The sequence below is a fragment of the Tupaia chinensis genome, unplaced genomic scaffold, assembly GCF_000334495.1.
Source record: "Tupaia chinensis unplaced genomic scaffold, TupChi_1.0 Scaffold145093_1, whole genome shotgun sequence".
NCBI classification, from domain to species: Eukaryota; Metazoa; Chordata; class Mammalia; order Scandentia; family Tupaiidae; genus Tupaia; species Tupaia belangeri.
This window is the reverse complement of record NW_006204954.1, coordinates 1,275,196-1,294,976: the sequence shown is the minus strand read 5'-3', so window position 1 is coordinate 1,294,976 and position 19,781 is coordinate 1,275,196. Positions and strand designations below refer to the sequence as shown.

At 40.6% G+C, this 19,781-nt stretch overlaps 2 protein-coding genes across 5 annotated transcripts in view; one reads left to right on the top strand and one right to left on the bottom strand.

Moving 5' to 3' along the window:
* ANKDD1B (ankyrin repeat and death domain containing 1B) overlaps positions 1-8,049 on the top strand; it is a 67,876-nt gene extending 59,827 nt beyond the window's left edge. The window contains exons 13-15 of one of the 2 annotated variants that reach the window (XM_014583909.2): positions 3,067-3,265; positions 6,484-6,615; positions 7,789-8,049. In XM_014583909.2, the coding sequence (XP_014439395.1) occupies positions 3,067-3,265; positions 6,484-6,615; positions 7,789-7,850 (393 nt within the window). In that variant the 3' untranslated portion in view covers positions 7,851-8,049. Of the gene's footprint in view, positions 1-3,063; positions 3,266-6,483; positions 6,616-7,788 lie in introns of both variants that reach the window. The other variant, XM_006167782.2, reaches the window with a different exon arrangement.
* Positions 8,050-10,526: 2,477 nt separating this feature from the next.
* The window catches only part of POC5 (POC5 centriolar protein), a 42,369-nt gene continuing 33,114 nt past the window's right edge, over positions 10,527-19,781 (bottom strand). For 2 of the 3 annotated variants that reach the window (XM_027767983.1, XM_027767982.1), the window contains exon 10: positions 14,563-14,799. In XM_027767983.1, coding sequence (XP_027623784.1) covers positions 14,578-14,799 — 222 coding nt within the window. In that variant the 3' untranslated portion in view covers positions 14,563-14,577. Of the gene's footprint in view, positions 11,145-14,562; positions 14,800-19,781 lie in introns of those variants that run through there. The other variant, XM_006167781.3, reaches the window with a different exon arrangement.

The window sequence follows — 19,781 nt, the reverse complement described above, 5'->3', positions numbered from 1 at the left end:
CAGGAACCGCGTGGCCCCCTGTGCCTGCCGTGGCTGTGGCTGCTCCTCCAGGAGAGTCCCAGTCACTCACCTCTGAGTCCCTGCAGGCACTTGCACACACATTCACACATGCCTGCACATGTGCCCTCTCACGCACTCACTCACACGTATGCTTACACACTCACTGCCATTCTCCCTGGTTCTCCTTGTAACTTTCCTTGCCTGTAAAACAAAAAGCAAAACACAAGACCAAACAGAAAGTGGTTTTGCCTGTAAAACAAGTAAAACATTTTTTAACAGTCACAGTTCTGTTTATTCTCTCCTTTCTCCTCCCGTTCCTCTTGGATTTTCTCTTGTGGATATTCTATTCTCCTTCTTTTTCTTCATCCTTTTCTGTTTATCCTCGTGCTCATTTTCATAAATCATCACTGTCTTTTATTGAAGACAATTTTACCAAGTCCCATCTGTCCTCTTGTTCTTTAAATTATTGTTTTAAAATTTTCTTTGAAAATGGAAATATTCATTGATTCTATTTTTAATGATTGGTAGCCTTTTTAGATTCTTTTGGCTAACTGAAAATAAATTACTTTTCTACCTACTGAATTAGCCATCTTCCCTAACACATCTTTAATATGTAAGAGTTGGGACCAGCAGTTAGCATGATGGCTATGTCATTGGACTCCCATGTAGTCGACTGTGGTTTGAGTCCTGGACCCCGTGGTTTAAACTCACACTGGGCATGTGTGCGTGCGTGCCCAAGATTTTGAGAGGAGATTAGAGGAGAAGGGGTTGTGGCATGGCCAACCACCCTGGGGGGGTGATTTCTCACTTTCTGTCTCTCTCTGTCTTTCTGGCAAGCACACATGCCCTATAGCAAAAACCTCTCAAAAAAATATGTAAGAGTTAAATTTTGAAAACCATGAATAATACATAAATGTAGCAGAAGGAGACCCAGAAATGGTAGTTGTTGTTAACCCTGGTGGCAACCTGGACCCTAAAGATTGGGATAGGAGAAACACTTCTTTTTAAAATTATTATTATTAAAATTTTTTTAACCAAATGACTTATTATTATTTTAAATTCTCTTTGTTCATTAAACAAGTTTATATCCTGAGCTAATATAAAGTGGCTCCTGGGCCAGCCAGTCGTGTGGTGGTGAAGGTGGCCTATAGCAAACTAAAATAAATAAAGTAGTTCCTAATTTTAAAAATTAAAGAATGATCTAAATTTCTTCTCTTTAATTCACTTATCCAGTAGTTTAGTCACTCAGTCATTCATCATTAAGCCCAGTGGTACAGAAGCAAATAAAACTTGGCTTATGGGGACCAGCAGATGGTGTAATGGTTACGTTGCTGGACTCCCATATGACTGACCGTGGTTTGAGCCCTGGACCCAGTGGCTTGAAACTCATGCCAGGTGTGTGTGCATACATGCCCAAAAACCTGAGAGGAATTGTGGCGTGGCCATCTGGCTCTCTAGAGAGCACACATGCGCTATAGCAAAATCTTTAAAATAAACTTTTTTTGGCTGATGTTATTTTCATTTCCAACACTTCTGGCTTGTATGACTTCTATAAATGGATTAGTATTGTGTTGTGAGAAAAGTCATGATGTATTTTTCTGTTTTTCTATGCAAAACTGTGTCATGACTTTTCCGATGATTCAAAACTTTGGCAGATAGGCTAATTAATGCTTCCACTGACTGTTAAAAAGACTTGGGTTTTCCAAATCCCCTGCCCTTCCCTGTGGAAGTCTGAAAGGTTACTTAGCCCAAGCCTGACATGCACAAAGCATGCAAATTTCTCAAAGAGAAAAAAATTCTATAGTGAAAAGATGAATGCGGAGGCATGTTGCATGTTCCACTTACCTTAAGGTGTTCGGTATTTTGATCTTGTTAGAGTCATTATTATTTTAGGCGATGGAGTGAGGGAAAAAAGACAAAGTGAAGTGCCCACAGCTCCCAAGTTTATTGAATCTTCCTGCCCTTGACCTTAACTCTGAAGGGATTCGTGGGAGCAAGGCACCATGGGAACAAAACTGGGGGACGTTGTTGATGCTGTGATGGATGCAGGCTCGTCCATGGATGCAGGCTAAGGACCACATTCTTCTCATAGGTTTGGAAAACCAGGGCCTGAGGGCCTTTTCTCCTGTTCTTGTCCCAGTGCTGACTCTCATCTTGTTGTTTAGAACATCTTTAATTTAGATTCACTTTTATTTAAATGAAAGACAAAAATAGAAAAGTACTAGACACACGAAAAGAACAGGAGAGTTTAGATCAAAAAGTCTTGATCTTTGAGAATTATGAGTCCTTAGATTTTCCACCTTCTGTAGGAATAGTATCTGGAACACTAATGGCACTTGCATATCACACAGATCTAGGAAGCTGTAACATCGATTTTTCACTCTGAGTTTTTCTCCGGTTTTCGGTTTGATACTGCAGGACTCTGGTGGATTCTGCAGAAGGGGCAAAAGGAATCTTTGAAAAGGTAGAAAACAAGGCATAATGTGTTGGGCTGAGTCTGGCTGCAGTGGCTTAGAACAAAGTTATATCTACTCCTGTTTCTCCACTGCCCTGACACCTGCCCTCACACCTCACACCTCACCTGGTGTTGGGCTCTCGTCTGCTCTCCTCACATTCACCAGATAACAGGATGAATCAAGGCACCAGCTATTGTCTCTAATTAAGGGTACACCCAATCTGGGCCCCACTAAGCTTCCATATGAGAAAATCAAACACCCATGAGAAGCGAGAGATACATCAGTTGAAAGAGAGATCATTAAATATGGATTTGTTGTGACATTTCCTTCACCAAGAAGCCTCTCTGTTTCCTTTTGAGGTGGGCAAATATTGGTCAGCAGTATGGAACACAACCTTGCAAAATTCCTCACATTTCCTCTGCCAAACAGTTGATATTCAAGCCTTTTTTTCAGACATTTGACCGAAAGTGATCCAGTGACAGACAACACTGAAACAATAGTCCAGATTGCCACCTTACTGGTTATATATGAAAAATACACATACTCTGCAATAAGGCAGTAAGTAGAGCATGTTGGCAATCTTCTCATATAGTTATTTTCAACCTAGCAGCATCAGGAGAGCGACAGGGACCCGCCGACCAGCTTTACACTGACGTTCAAGCAGGATCATAGCCTAGAGACCAGGCACATTCGCACGTTCCTCTGGGACCTGGCTTACCATCAGCTGAAGGCCAATGAGTGGCAGATGCTCGCCCGTTCATGGAACTTTACTGATGACCAGATCAGAGCCATCGAGGAGCAGTGGTCAGGTGAGCTGGACTGCACGGTGTGGGGCAGAAGGCAGTTATGTTGGGAACAGCTGGCCCTTCTGGGGTCAGGTCTTCAGAGTGCAGTAGCCTCTTACCTGTGGTCTCACTTTCTGAAGTTTCAGTTATCCATAGTCAACCAGGGTCCAAAAATATAACATGAAAAATTCCAGAAATAAGCAACTCATAAGTTTTAAATTGTGTGCCATTCTGGGAAGACCAGCAGATAGTGTGGTGGTTAAGGTGCTGGACACTCTTATATGGCCGACCATGGTTCGAATCCCAGACCTGGTGGCTTGCTTTCTTATTTTCTCTCGTTCTCTCTCTTTCTGTCTCTCTCAGGTCAAATTAAACAAATGAATAAAAAAAAAATTGTGTGCCATTCTGAGTAGCGTAGCGCTCTTCCATTTGAGATGTGAATTATTCCTTTGTCCAGTGTCTCCATGTTGCCTCTTAGTCACTGAGTAACCATCTCTGTATCAGACTATCTGATTTTGTTCAAGTAACTCTTATTTTACTTAATAATGGCCCCAAAGTGTACAATGCTGGCAATTTGGATATGTCAAAGAGAAACCGTAAAGTGCTTCCTGTAAGGGAGAACACATAGTATCTATAGAATTAGGTACTGTTGTTCCAGGATCCATTATGGGGTTTCAGAAGGTAACCCCCATGGATAAGGGGGAACTAATGTAAGTACCTGGTGTTCACAGTAAGTAGAAGACTCCATGGTCCCCAGGAACAGGGACAGTCAGCCAAGGTCCAAACAGGTGATTGGGACCTTTGCAGAAAACTAACCCTCATGAGAATCTGCATCAACTGAAGTTTGCAAAGGTTGATTGCTTTTATTGAGCCATATCAGTCAGGTGTCCCGGACCTGGTGGCTTGCTTTCTCAGTTTCCCTCTGTCTCTTTCTGTGTCTTTCTTTGCTCAAATTAAGAATAAATGAATGAATAAATAAAATTAAATAAAAAAGTAATTATTTTAAAAAATAGAAATAAAAATAAATACTTTTTTTGGGGGGGGGCAAGGCTCTCTATTAGGAGCACTCCTATCACATGATATCTTGAGACAGAAAGTGGTCCCACACTCAGAGGTGGCTTTGCATTGGGGATGGCTGGGAATTGTAGATGGCAGAACCACAGACTCAGCAGCACATGCTACTTTGTACATATATGAGTAAATTGTGGGATTTTTTTTTTTAAATGTCAGAAGGTACACGTGCTTGCCAGAGACAGAGAGACAAGGAGAGAGGGAGAAACCCCCCCACCTCCCAGTGAAGCATGGTCATGCTGCAATCCCTTCTTCTCCATCTTCCTCCTGTTGGGATTTTGGGCATGTATGCATATGCACCTTTTTTTTTTTTTTTTTTGAGCCTCTGGGGCTGGGATTAAAACTGCAGATGGCCATATGGAATCCATTACATTAACCACTGGGATATGAGGTTGACCCAATTATGGAAATTTTTATTGCTAATTCTCAGGATTCATTTTCATGTGAAAAATGGAACATAATGCATTGGAAATGCTGAAGGACTAGTTTCTGAAAAGATTTTCCTCTTGTTAAGATTTCTCCTTTGTTGGGCCAGCAGTAGCATGGAGGTTAAGGCTCTGGATCCCACATGGCCAGCTGTGTAATTTAAATCCCAGACCAGCGACTTGGGAATCATGCCAGGTGCATGTGTGTGCATGCCCAAAATCCCTAGAGGAGATTGGTGGAGACGGAATTGTGGTGTGGCCATGCCCCATGTGGGGGGTGATTTTTCACTTTCTTTCTCTTTCTCCAGCAAGTGCATGTGCCTTATAGCAAAGACCGAAAAACAAAACAAAACAAAACAAATTCTCCTTGTTGCTAATTAGGCATATAGTGTTCTGTGAAGTCTTTAGGAAAACTGAGTTGCCTCCTGGGAACTCTCATGACTTAAAGAAATGACTTAAAGTGTTGTGTACCTTCAGAGTACCTCCCAGCAGGACAAGGGGTGCTTTAAAGTGTTTCAGTCAGATCTGTACAGAGTTCTTGGAGTGTGTTTATCTCTGTGGGTGAGAGATACATCAGCTCTTTAAACCATGTGCGGGTTTGATGGAGTTTATAATTTACTTGGCATGATAACAATAATATTCACAATCCAATTACATTCTAATCCAGGGTAAGGGCACCAGGGAGTTCGTGGGCTTTGGAGCAAATGACTGACACATTGATGGTGGTATTTAAGAAAAAATAGTTTATCAAGAGCAAGATTAGGAAAGGAGCAGAAGATTCACTTAGAAGTGCTTTCCTCATGCATGCAGTTCTTTCTCCTGAAGCCCCTGCCCCTCTCATTGGTCTACACAGTGACTTCCTCCCCCAGCTCAGGCCCTCCTTTTCCTGCCATCTGTCTGCTCCTGCACCCTCTCCCACAGAACATAGAGCCTGTTCTCCAACTGGGAATTCCTGTGTGACCATGGCTTCTGTCTCCAGTCCCAGCAGCTGTCAGGGCTGGGTGCATTTACCGCAGGAGTAACCTCACCCGGCATGTAGGCTGCCTCCTTGTGCCTGAAAGGAGGTATGGCCACTGCTTACTGCTCAGGGTGTGCTTTACAGACCAGCCTCAGCCCCAGCAACCAGGAGCTTGCTGGACAGCAGATTCTCTCCCCAGATCTACTGAATCAGAACCTACATTGTTAACACTGTCCTGGTGAGAGATGTAATTTGAGTTTCAGAAGTGCTGGTCTGTGGCAGTGCTGCCTGGACACAGGAGAAAGTTTCCATAGCTCATGAACATGTCGGCTACCATTAGGCAGGCTCCAGCTCTTTAATCTCTCTCTTGTATTTCTTCTATGAGAGATAAAGAGACAGAGACATAGAGAGGCTTCCCTTACAGGGTCTCAGTGATCCACTCTAGCCTCAGCCATCCGGGATCACCCGCACAGGTGCGCTGGCGTACTCAGGGAGGCCTCCCAGGTGGATCTGCTTGCTGCCACTGCACAGTGGCCTGGTCCCGTCAAGTTCCTGTTCTCCTGCTCCTTTTGGTGTGCCATCATTCACAGTAGGTGCATGGTGAGGACTGAACAGGATCCAAACACTGGTCATAACAAAGCAGCACAAGGAGAAGTGAAAGGGCTTCATCTGAAGAGGTCGGAAGTATAACCACACCCATATCGAAGACAGAGTTAGAACTGAGCTCACAGTTCCAGAAAGCCTTCAGCTCGTGGGGTCTTATCTCCAACCACTTGTGTTTGGCACAGGAAAAGACAGCTTCCGGGAGCACGGGCACAGGGCTCTGCTGATCTGGCTGCATGGGGCCCTGCAGACACAGGCTGATCCAGCCAGGTACTTGTATGAAGAACTGGTGCGTGCGGGCTTCCCACAACTAGCTGGTGAGTTAGTTTTCAACAGAGGTAGAAACTCTTTCTCCTTTAAGATGGTAGAGGGCAGTGGACAACTGCAGCCGTCCCAGCTTGGTGCTAGCTGGGCTCATAGAATTAGGAGTTCCACCCATCCTTTTGGCTGGCGTGCTGCTAAAACACTGAGTCCCAGAAACCACAGGGGAGGCCCGGTTTGGATTCTTAACCTCCCCAGGCTGTAATCTGGAGACTGGGGAGGCTGAGGTAGGATTATGACAAAGCAATTAAGAAAAACAAACAAACAAACACATGGAGCTATGGCAGGGGCTTGTAAGTAAGTAGCTTGTCTTTTGGTGACCCAATCAGTGCTGGTCATGTTTTAGCATGCGGTTCTCAGTGTCACCCCCCTCTACTGGCATTTGAAAATGTGGGAGTGTTTTGTTGACGTGTGGGTGGCTGTAGGTGTGGTGTGCTAAACCGTCTCATATGGCTATAGAATCCTTCTCCACCACTGGGAATCATCATGCTCAAAACGCCATTTGCCTCTGTTAGGAAATTGCAAGTTAGTACATTTGAAAATGTTACCTCCAGGTTATGAGAAAGGAGCCAGCTGAGGTTATTGCTGCAAATTACTGAGCCAGAATCACCAACCATATAGCAGAGAAAGATAACTTTGGAAACTTATTAATAAATTAGATGGCATTCTACCTCTCATGGAATATCAACCATTCAAGTACAACATAAGGGTATCTGCCGTTATTGTCAACGAAGCCGTTTTACCTGTAAGGTGCTGAGAACATAACTGAGTTGAATGTTTCAAGCAGTGGTAGAGACAAGGAATAGAGGATGCATTATAGCTAACTTCCACGATATTATCCTCGTACTGCTGGGCTTCTTCCCACATTTATTCTGAGAGTGCCCCTATGAACTCTCGGGAAGAATAAGATGCAGTCCACCGAAGTGGTAAAGGGTACATGCTCTGAAGCACAATTGTGGGCTTGGCTCTCAACTCCACCACTGGCTGTATGATCTTGGGCAAGTTTTATGGCCTCACTAGTCAGTGTTTTAATTTATTGACTGGGAAGAAAATAAAATGTCTACTTCAAAGGGCCATTGTGGATGAAGTGGGTAATAGTGCTGGCATATATTAAATAATAATTGCTAAAAAAATGAGCTATTAATAATAGATGTTATCCTTTTTTCCAGTAAAGATTCATCAATTCAAAAGCAAAACTGACTCAAGCTCCAAGAAATGTGCAGTTTCATAAATACCTAAAGAAAATTGTATAAAAGTGATTTCCATACAGCATTCAGTTCTTTTAAATCCAGTTCCTTTAATGCCATAAATTTCTCCTAGAAGTATTAATTTTTCTCTCAGCCATGAAGGTGGTGAGACAGAATCTTTATCTGAAAAAACATTTTTAAAGGTTTTTGCCATTAGGTCATATATGATCACCAGAGAGAGATAAAAAGAGACAGTGAGAGGGAAAATGAAAAATCAGCCCCCAGAGGGGATGGCCATGCTGCAATTCCTTCTCTTCCATTCTTTTCCTGGGATTTTGGGGATGCATGCACATGCGCCTGGCATGATCTTCAAGCCATCAGGTTTGGGACTTGAACTGTGATTGATGTGGGACTACAGTGCCTTAACCACTATGCTACTTGCTGGCCCAACAGGATTTTTTAATGGATGAAAAAATAGTAATACTGTTATACTTTCTAATAACTAAACAGTCAAATATTCTTTTAACTTTTTTCCCCATTTTATTCATGATAGAACACATGCATGCACATGAGTAAAAATGTGAGAGAAATGAGGAGAGCATCTTCCACAGGGGCTGGTTATGCTATGATTTCTTTTTCCCAGCCCTCTAGCCCAGGGGCCCCCAGCCTCCAGGCTGTGGTCTGTGGTCACACATACTGCCATACTCTTGCTGTATTTAGTGCTGTAACTAAATTGATGTTAATTAAGGCTGACACTAATTACATGGTGCTTTAGACAATATATAACACATATACAGCTTAGATAAGATGTTCACAATATTCCTTTTAAGATTTTTGCCATTTATGCACTCTCTGGAGACAGACAGAGAGACACAGAGTGAGGGAGAGTGAGAATTCACCCCCAAGGTGAGGATGGCCATGTCCCAATCCCTTCTCCATTCTCTTCTCTGGACTGGGCTTACATGCACATGTGCCCAGCATGTTTTTCAAATTGCCAGGTCTGGGACTCAAGACTGTGAAGTTTCAGGGAAGGTGGCATCCAGTGCCTTAACCACCATGTCACCTGCTGGCCGTATTCTTAACTGTAACATTCATAATATCACTTTAGTTTGTCTATGTGATTTTGACTTGGATACTGAAAACCATTCTTACTTATAGTCTAGGTTCCTCAAAAATTAGAGTATAAGGCCAGAGATTTTGTGCAGGTGTTTTCAGTATTATAAATGCAGGCAAGTAGGAGCAGGAAAAAAGGGGAGATCCTGGCAAGGAGAGACAAAATGAGGGTGAGTCACCAACTGGCCACCACTTGGTATCAGGTTTAACTGATTATACGATATCAAGGGTATTATCTTCTGAGAGATGGGGTAGATTAAGCATCTAAGGACAATTCATACAGGGGAGAAAAGAATGATCTGTTTGCCACAGAGGGGTGATACTAGGCTATACAAGGGGGTTTTCAGTACAAAGAAAATAAAAATCACTTGTGATTGTATCACCAAAATGTAAAAGACATATTAATGCATGTACTTCTGGTCTTTTGTAATTAATATGTTACATGTATGTGGGATTTAAATTCTAGGTTGTTCAAGGGGGCTCTAAGTGTTTGTGACTCAACTGGGCATTAACAAGCCGGTCCTGCAGGGGGAGCACGTCCAGGGATATGGTGCGTGCTGAGGTGCTGTTGGTCTGTGCTCCTGGAAAGCTTGTTGAAGCCATATGGAGCGGATGGAGATGCTTCCCACAATGGTGGCTGGGCCAGAACTCAGAATAAATGTTGCATAAGTACCTAATATTCTTTTTAAAAGTGCCTGATTCTTCTGTGATTCAGAAAAGTCTTAATGCCTTGTTATAAAATAGGATTATATTTGTTTATATAACATTTATTCTCTGATGTCCTGTTAACAATGTGAGACAGCAAGAAAAGCTATTCTTTACAATAAAGTTAGAACAGAACTAGATCATATTCAAATTGAAAGAGATTTTAGATCATTAAATCTATCCATTTCTGTTAAAGATATGGAATTGAGGCCCTAGATAGATTTCTTAGAACCAGATCGTTTTTATGTACCACGTAAATAAGTACTTAGTGAAGCAGGCAGATTTTACCCTTATTTACACATGAGGATCCTAAGATCCAGGCAAATGAGGTGGTACAAGATAGCCCAGTCAGCCAGCAATAGAGCCATTGGTAACTGGGTCCCAGAACTCAATCAGTTCTGCCCAGGTGGCTGAAGTTGCTGCCCAGGCCCAGGAGCCCTGCTGAGCTGCCCGGGCTACACCAGCACAGGACAGTGTTTGATGGTTGGAGAGAACAATGGGGGTTCAATGCTGCAGAGTTTCAAATAAGGCTAGAACGAACATCAGAAAAATGATTCATAGGTGTTGCCATTTCCCTCTATTTTGTTATTAAGAGTTCTGGAAAAAAGAAGACTAATACACTTAAGTCATAAAAAACTTTGTGATGGTACCATCATTATTACTCTTGGTCTTCAACTTTTTAATATAAAGGTAAAACTGTCTCATATTTTAAATTTATTTGCCAGAGGGCATGTGTACTTGTTGGAGGTGGGGATGGGGGAGAGAAAGTAAGAAAGCACCCCCCACACACACACCCCATGGAGGACAGTTATCTTACAATCCCTCCTCCTCCAGCTCTCATTCCTTTCAGGGTTTGGGGCATGTACACACATGCACCTAACATGTTTTTCAAGCTTCTAGGTCTGTGACTCAAACTGAGCTGTCAGCCATGTGGGATTCAGTCTCCTTAATTACCATGCCACTCATTGGCCCAAAACAGTTTTACTGGTTCTGGTAATTTCTTCTGAGTACAGTTCTCTCTCAAAGTTTCATGTAAATTGTATCTCTCTACATGGAAAATGATTTAGTGTTTTACAAATAATGTAGAGAAAACAATATTTATATAGTTCACTGATATAATTAGTGACAAACTGAATGTATTAAAAATAAAGTCCAGATTTTTATTTTTTGGAAAGTTTTACTTAATTGCTTAAATAAAAAAAATTAAATAATTTCTACATATAGTTACAGAGGATGTTATAGCTTGAAAGTCTCTTGTAATTTTGAGAAGATGAACATAATGTACCCATGATGCTCTAAGAATATAGAAACATTAAAAACTAAAGACTTCTGGTAGATGAGAGGAATTAAAAGACCTCATTTTGAAGATAGTAAGTTTAGTCAACCACTTTTATGGAATGAACGCTTGTGAGAGACTGGGTTTGAGTTGTCCTAGTTCCAAGAGATCTGGAAGCTGAGGTACTGCTTTCAGGATGAATGGTCCGGGGATATTTTGCTGCAGCTGCCTGAGGAATGGTTTGCTGAAAAGACAAAAATCTGTTTTAACAATTCCATAAGATTACATATATCACATATCATTTCAACATCTACAGTTTACCACAACAAATGTTAAGGATCTCCTATACAAAGGCATGGGTTGGGTGAAATAGCCATTAAAACAAATGAGGCTCTTCTCCTTAAGGAACTCATACCCAGTCTAACTGATGTGTTCAACCCCCACGATTAGAGCTATATTCCAGGGCATCATAAAAAAAGTCAAAAGAGCCTTCCCTCAAGAGGATGCAAGTGCAATCTCCTACTGTTTACAGAGGCTAAGTACAGAAAGGACCTTTGTGGTGCTTGGAAGAGGAGGATTGGTCCCAAGCTACCCCTTCATTCCATCTAGCTTCCTCCTATCTACCTGTTAATACATGGGGAGGCCAATCCTGGGGATAGGGGAAACCCTGAGGGTCCAGTTTGATCCTTGTTTGAAATAAAGAGAGCCCTCAAACTTCACCTGGCTTACCTAGGAGTTGACTAAACTTTTATGCACATGACCTCAGGGCTCAAGCAAGCATCCTGCATGTGAGCACTGAAGCAAGGCAGGACACAGTCTATACATGTAATATGTATAGGTACAGACATTATGTACGCCAGTGTATATTACATGTACACATATGCATAATATATGTTAGTATTACTCTATTATACTCAACACGGCTTCTTAGGAGCCAGTGGTAGGATTTGTTATCCAGGTAAGTTTTCAGTCCATGTTACTGACTAGTACACGTAGACTTCTATTAGAAAAGTCATCTTTAGGGCCAGCCAGTGGTGTGGTGATTGAGGCAGCACATGGTCAACTGTGCAGGTCAAGTCCCAGACCTGGAGGCTTGAAAAACACACCAGGTTTATATGTATGTATGCCTAAGGTCCTGAAAGGAGAATGGAGAAGGGATTATGGCATGGCCATCCTTCCTGGGGGGTGGTTTCTCACTTTTCCTCTCTCTCTCTTTCTCTTTCCAGTGAGTATATGTGACCTTTATCAAAGTAAAAAAAAAAAAAAAGTCATTTTAAAAATACTTAAAGTTGGGCCTGCTCAAGAAAAGCCAGATTCCACATGGCAACTGCAGTTTGAATCTGGCCCAGTCTGCCTAAAACAAGTCAGGCTCACATGTGAGTGCCTAAGATAGGAAGGATTGGGAGACTGGAGGAAGGTGACTGGCAGGACCACACCCTGTGGAAGGAGCTCCCCCCACTCTCTTCTCATGTACAATCTACCATGAATAAAGAAAAAAAAACTAAAATTATAAAATACTTGAAATGAAATTATTGATACATATATTTGTCAAAATAATTAGTATGTATTTCAAAACCTCAAAGATACAGTTTTTGCTTAACAACAGCAATGACAAAAGCCTCTTAAAAACAAACCTCCTCAAAGGACCCAGCAGGCTATGTGGTGGTTAAGGTGCTGGACTCCAACATGGCTGTTCATGGGTCAAGTCCTTGACCTGGTAGCTTGAAAATCATGCTGGGCGCGTGTGTGTGCGTGCCCAAGATCCTGAGAGGAGACTGCAGGAGAAGGGACTGGATGTAGCCATCCCCTGCATGGAGTGATTTCTCACTTTGCTTCTCTCTGGTGAGTGCATGCATCCTATGGCAAAAACCTAAAAAAAAATAATAATAAATAAAAAAAAGGAGAGTATACTTGTAGTCAAATATTTGCTACATAATTGGGCAAAGTGAAAATTTTTTGTCTCTTTAAGTGAACAATATTTACCTATCTAAATATCTCCCTCTTTTTTTTTTTTTTTTTAATGCCAGAGAGTGTGTTTGCATGTGCTTGTGTAAGAGAGAATTCACCCTGGTTTCCTTTCCTTCACCCCATCCCTGCCCCCCACCAGAATCCTGGGCAGGAGCACACACACCTAGCATGTTTATCAAGCTGCCAGGGCTGGGATTCAGACAGCGGCTGACTGTGTGGGGAACTCACTCCACATCGCACTTGACCACTGTGCTACAGGGCTGGCCTACTTTCTTCAAATTAATGAAAAATCATTTATATATTTTTAGCCTTTTGGCCACTAACTCAATTACTTTTTTGTATTTGATTAATTTTTACACTAGTTGGAAAAAACAGTGTTCCTGAAATTAATTTCTTAACAGAGCCAAGGTAGGCTCCAGGAGGTTTGGTAAGTATATGCACATAAAAACTACAATGGTAAAAGGCCGAATAATTTCCAGTCACCATGTATTTTTTTACCTTCTCAACATTAAGTGTTTAATTGTTCTATAAACTCTCAGGAAAAACTTTTTTGACAAAAGTTCATCAAATGTGGACTCACCATTGTGACTGGATGATGTTTTTCCACAACGACTGAGCTCATGGGAGGAGAAACTCCCATTATAGCTAAACTGCTACTAATTCTGTTTTTTGAAGCAAAATCACATCTCCCTGTGATTCGGGCTGTAATTGTCCTTCCAGCTTTCTGTTGTGCAGAAGTTACAATTCTTGGCACGTACTAAAAAAAAACCAAAAGCAAAGAAATACGTAGGTGGTAGAAAATCCTGAGCAAAATTTATATTACTTTGATTTTATAACTTATGAAGCAAATACAGTGGCACTTAAAAAATAGTATATTCAATCAACTTTAACATGAAAGACTAAAACTTAAAGCATAGAATCAAACACCTTAAAACACTCCTTTAAAACTGGCATCCTAAAATTTTTATAAGAAGGTAATAACTTAAAAAAAACTCTTTAATTTGAAATAAGGATAGATTCAGCAAAATTGCAGTCGCATTAAAAAGCCCCACGTATTCTTTGCCCAGTTTTCTACAATGTCTGCATCATATATACTTATAATATTAACAACATTAAAATTAGGAAGCTGACATTGATATAAGGCCTGTCTATAAGTCTATGTCACTTTATCACACGTGTAGATTTCTGTAACTATCACTGTAACTAAGACAGAATATTTCATTATCACAGAGATCTCTCTGGTGCTACCCTTTTGAGTTATACTCATTTCCTTTCTTTTCAATCATCCTTTACCCCTGGCAACCATTAATCTGTCTTATGCACTTTTTGATCATTAGGCATAATTAATACTATTACTATAAATATGAGAGGCCTTGTGAAGTTCTTGGAAACTGTGCATTATGATAAAAACTGCATGGATTTCTAAACTTTTTTAAAAAATTACTTTGATTCCATTTTTTCTACAAAAAAAATTTTTTTGAGAGGTTTTTGCTATAGGGCGCGTGCGCTCGCCAGCCAGACAGAGAGAGATATAGAGACAGAAAGCGAGAAATCACCCCCCAGGGGGGATGGTCACGCAGCGGTAGGCTCCAGGAGGTTTGGTAAGTATATGCACATAAAAACTACAATGGTAAAAGGCCGAATAATTTCCAGTCACCATGTATTTTTTTACCTTCTCAACATTAAGTGTTTAATTGTTCTATAAACTCTCAGGAAAAACTTTTTTGACAAAAGTTCATCAAATGTGGACTCACCATTGTGACTGGATGATGTTTTTCCACAACGACTGAGCTCATGGGAGGAGAAACTCCCATTATAGCTAAACTGCTACTAATTCTGTTTTTTGAAGCAAAATCACATCTCCCTGTGATTCGGGCTGTAATTGTCCTTCCAGCTTTCTGTTGTGCAGAAGTTACAATTCTTGGCACGTACTAAAAAAAAACCAAAAGCAAAGAAATACGTAGGTGGTAGAAAATCCTGAGCAAAATTTATATTACTTTGATTTTATAACTTATGAAGCAAATACAGTGGCACTTAAAAAATAGTATATTCAATCAACTTTAACATGAAAGACTAAAACTTAAAGCATAGAATCAAACACCTTAAAACACTCCTTTAAAACTGGCATCCTAAAATTTTTATAAGAAGGTAATAACTTAAAAAAAACTCTTTAATTTGAAATAAGGATAGATTCAGCAAAATTGCAGTCGCATTAAAAAGCCCCACGTATTCTTTGCCCAGTTTTCTACAATGTCTGCATCATATATACTTATAATATTAACAACATTAAAATTAGGAAGCTGACATTGATATAAGGCCTGTCTATAAGTCTATGTCACTTTATCACACGTGTAGATTTCTGTAACTATCACTGTAACTAAGACAGAATATTTCATTATCACAGAGATCTCTCTGGTGCTACCCTTTTGAGTTATACTCATTTCCTTTCTTTTCAATCATCCTTTACCCCTGGCAACCATTAATCTGTCTTATGCACTTTTTGATCATTAGGCATAATTAATACTATTACTATAAATATGAGAGGCCTTGTGAAGTTCTTGGAAACTGTGCATTATGATAAAAACTGCATGGATTTCTAAACTTTTTTAAAAAATTACTTTGATTCCATTTTTTCTACAAAAAAAATTTTTTTGAGAGGTTTTTGCTATAGGGCGCGTGCGCTCGCCAGCCAGACAGAGAGAGATATAGAGACAGAAAGCGAGAAATCACCCCCCAGGGGGGATGGTCACGCAGCAATCCCTTCTCCTCCATTCTCCTCTCGGGATCTTGGGCACACACGCACACGCGCCCGGCGTGAGTTCTAGGCCACCGGGTCCGGGATGCGAACCACGGTCGACTATGTGGGAGTCCAGCCACATAGCCATTACGCTAACTGCTGGTTCCCTCTACAAATTTTTTGAAGTCCCTTTGTATGCTTTTGTGTTCTGCTTTTTCTGATTAACATACTTTTATTACATAAAGTAATACAGTGATCTGGTATAATATTTTTTTAACATTTATTTATTTATTTATCTGCTGTGATTTTCAAGCCGCTTGGGCTAGGATATGAATTGCAGTTGGCCATGCGAGAATCCAGCACCTTAATCACCATGCCACCTGCTGGCCTGATCTGTTATAATTTTTAATGAAATGTTTTTACACCAACAAACTACTGTTTGTCTAATTTTCTTAGTTCTTTTTGTATTCTGTATATAACACTTTTGTTGAAAAGGATTCTTTTATTTTTTTGAGAATTATTTCTTTAAGATTATATTTTGCAAAAAAATGGGTTAATCATCAAAAAGTAGTCTCTAGACAGCTTTTTTTGCTTACTGTTAGATGATACTCCTGAATGATTCAGTGTCCTTTTTTCATTTTTTCAAGAATTATTTATTTTATTTATTTGTTATTATTATTATTTCACATAAGTTCTGCCAGAGAAAGAGAGAGATAGAGAAAGCAAGTTGCCAGGTCCAGGACTTGAACTATCGTCGGCCATGTGGGAATTCCAGTGCCTACCCCCCCAGAGAGATGACCACACTGTGATACCTTCTTCTCTATTCTCCTGGGATTTTGGGCATGTATGCACACATGCCCAGCATGTTTTTCAAGGTGCTGAGTCTGGGACTCAAACTGTAGTTGGTCATGTGGGATCCAACTGCCTTAACCACCAATGCTACCTGGCTGGTCCAATTTCTTCTAACTTTTTATACTTAAACTGAAACAACCTTCTTTGGATATCTGAGTCATTATACTCTTAACATTTATTTACTTTGGTTTAACTTATTTATTAAAACAACTGAAATTTCACTGTGAAATATGAATCCAAATTCTAAGTATTACATTCTTCCTCATTGCTTCAGTTTATTTATGGTTCTTCACATATCTGCATCTAGCCACAGATGGTCGCAGTTACATATACTGAACCAGGAAGACAGTGAGTGCAAAAAAGCTATCTCTGGGAAAATTGAAATGACAGAATATTGATGTTTTTGAAGGACCTTATGGGAAATAGCATTCGGTGGAGTTTTGTAATCTCTTGGAGAGTTTTGAGAGATTTCATTATAGTTGGACAGAAAAAAAAAAAAAAGACAAAGCAATTAGCTCTAGGAACAAATAACTGTACCAGAAAAAGAAATATAGTCAGACCAGCAGGTGGCATGGAGGTTAAGGCTCAGGATTCCAACACAGTCGAGTGTACAGTTTGAGTCCCAGATGTGGTGACTTGAAAATCATGCCAGGCGGGTGTGCATGTGTGCCCAAGACGTCAAGAGGAAACTGAAAGAGAAGGGATTACAACGTGGCCATCCACTGTGGGAGGGTGATTTTTCACTTTCCCTCTATCGCTCTTGTCTCTCTCTGGTAAGCACATGTGCCATAAAGCAAGAAAAAGAATTGGAAATAAAAATATAACCATAGTACACATTCATATTATTAGCTATATTTACATCATAAATATTGATTTAATCTAAATTTGGAATATTTGTATCTAAGGGGAGAGGAAGAGAAATGAGGAAATGAGGTGGTATCAGAGGGTGAAATTCTTTTATCCATAACAGGAATCAACAGAAATGCTTGAAATTAGTTAAGTGTAGAAATAACGATATGAACATATTTAGGAAAAAATGGTAAACAGAAGAAACAGCTAACAGAATTTAAAAAGAAGGATTGAGAAAACCATTTTTCACCACAATTCTTATAGATACCATTTTACTTTTTAAACTATGGACTTTTTATGGATCTTATGAACTTGAGAAACTAAATTTCAGATTTAATTAATTAATTAATTAGTCAGAGAATGTGGGCTCATGGCTGTGGGGAAGGATGGAGAGAGAGAGAAAGTGAGAATGCACCCCTCCCATGAGGAGTGGTCATGCCATAATCCCTTCTCCATTTCTCCCTCCTTTTGGAATCTTGGTTGTGTTTCTTAAGCTGCCAGGTCCCAGACTCGAATTGCAAGGTTGGCCATGTGGGATCCAGTCTCATTAACCACCATGCCATGGCTGGACGTATGTATTTACTTAATAGCAACGGGTGCATGCATTCACAAGAGAGAGACCCCACTGTGGGGTCCCATCCTGCTCTCATCCCTTCTCCTCCATTTCTCCTTCTTGTTGGGATTTGGGAACACACACATGCATGGTTGGCATATTTTTAAGCGGCAAGGGCTGGGATTCAAAACAAAATTGGGTCATGTGGCATCTGGTTCCCTTAACCAGTACTCCATAGGGCCAATCTCTAGCTGACTTTTTTTATTAAATGATCACTTACTGGCCTCAATCACATTGGAACGTAAATTTATCAGCTTAGCTGACTTAAGAAAATGTTATAAAAATTCTAGCATTTTAAATTATAACAACATAAGCAACAAAATCAAAAGAAATACCAAAAAAAGACATAAAAAATGTGCATCTAAATATTTGACAGGGAGACGATGCATATTATTAGTTGCGAGTAGCAGAGCACTCTGAAGTCAGCCTGCCAAATTCTAAATTACTGTGTCCACAGGGAAGTTACTGTTTGTAAATATGTTTCCTTTTTTATGAAATGGGGAAAGCAATACCAACTACAAAATGACAACCTTACATTTTCCATTCAGAGGAAGAGGAAGGTTAGAAGAACTTCACTAAATAGCTTTAAAAGCCAACTAGAAATATTTCCTTTCTACGTAGTCTAGTTAAAGTTAAAAAAAAAAAAAAAAAGAGTAAAGTGCCACCTATTGCTCTACCTTGTGAACTGCAATATATCTGCCTGCAAACTGCCTAACCTGTTTTTTTTGGGGAGAGAGGTTTTTGCTATAGGGTGCGTGCGCTCGCCAGACAGACAGAGGGACAGAGAGACAGAAATCGAGAAATCACCCCCCAGGGGGGATGGCCACGCCACAATCCCTTTTCCTCCATTCTCTTCTTAGGATCTTGGGCACGCATGCACATGTGCCCGGCGTGAATTTTAAGCCACCGTGTCCGGGATGCGAACCGCAGTCAACTACATGGGAGTCCAGTGACATAGCCATTACGTAGTTGCTGGTCCCCCTAACCTGTTTTTTGAAAAATATTTTCCACCATGAAATTCTGATATTATCTTTAACATAATGAGGATGTCTGCAGAAAAGAAAATAATTTTTATAGATAAAGGTACCACTTTATTAAGATTGTAATGTTCTTTTCTACAGTTATTTGTTTCCTAATTATCTGTATTTTGTGCACACAACACATTTTATTTATTTATTTTTTTCAATTTTTTTTTTGAGAAGTTTTTGCTATAGGGTGTGTGCGCTCACCAGACAGACAGAGACAGAGAGACAGAAAGCGAGAAATCACCCCCCCCAGAGGGGATGGCCATGCCGCAATCCCTTCTCCTCCATTCTCCTCTCAGGATCTTGGGCACACCAGCACACGCGCCCAACATGAGTTTAAGCACCGGGTCCGGGACTCGAACTGCAGTTGACTATGGGGGAGTCCAGCGACATAGCCATTATGCTAACTGCTGGTCCCCCCCCACAACACATTTTAGCTACTGGAAAAAGTTAGTTTTTTTTTTTTATTTTTTGAGAGGTTTTTACTATAGGGCACCTGCGCTTGCCATTAGGACAGAGAGACAGAGAGAAAGAAAGAGAGAAATCACCCCCAGGGGGATGGCTGCACCGCAATCCCTTCTCCTCCATTGTCCTCTCAGGATCTTGGGCACGCACGCACACGTGCCCTGCGTGAGTTTAAGCCACCCGGTCCGGGACTTGAACCGTGGTCGACTACATGGGAGTCCAGCGACATAGCCATTACACTAACTGCTGGTCCCTGGAAAAAGTTTTTAATGTTCATAGAAAGTCTATGAAATTAAAATGAAATATACTTAGGCCTGGATCAAGTCTCTCATTTTCTCATTCCCCCCAATTTTTTTTTTTTTTTTTTTGCTA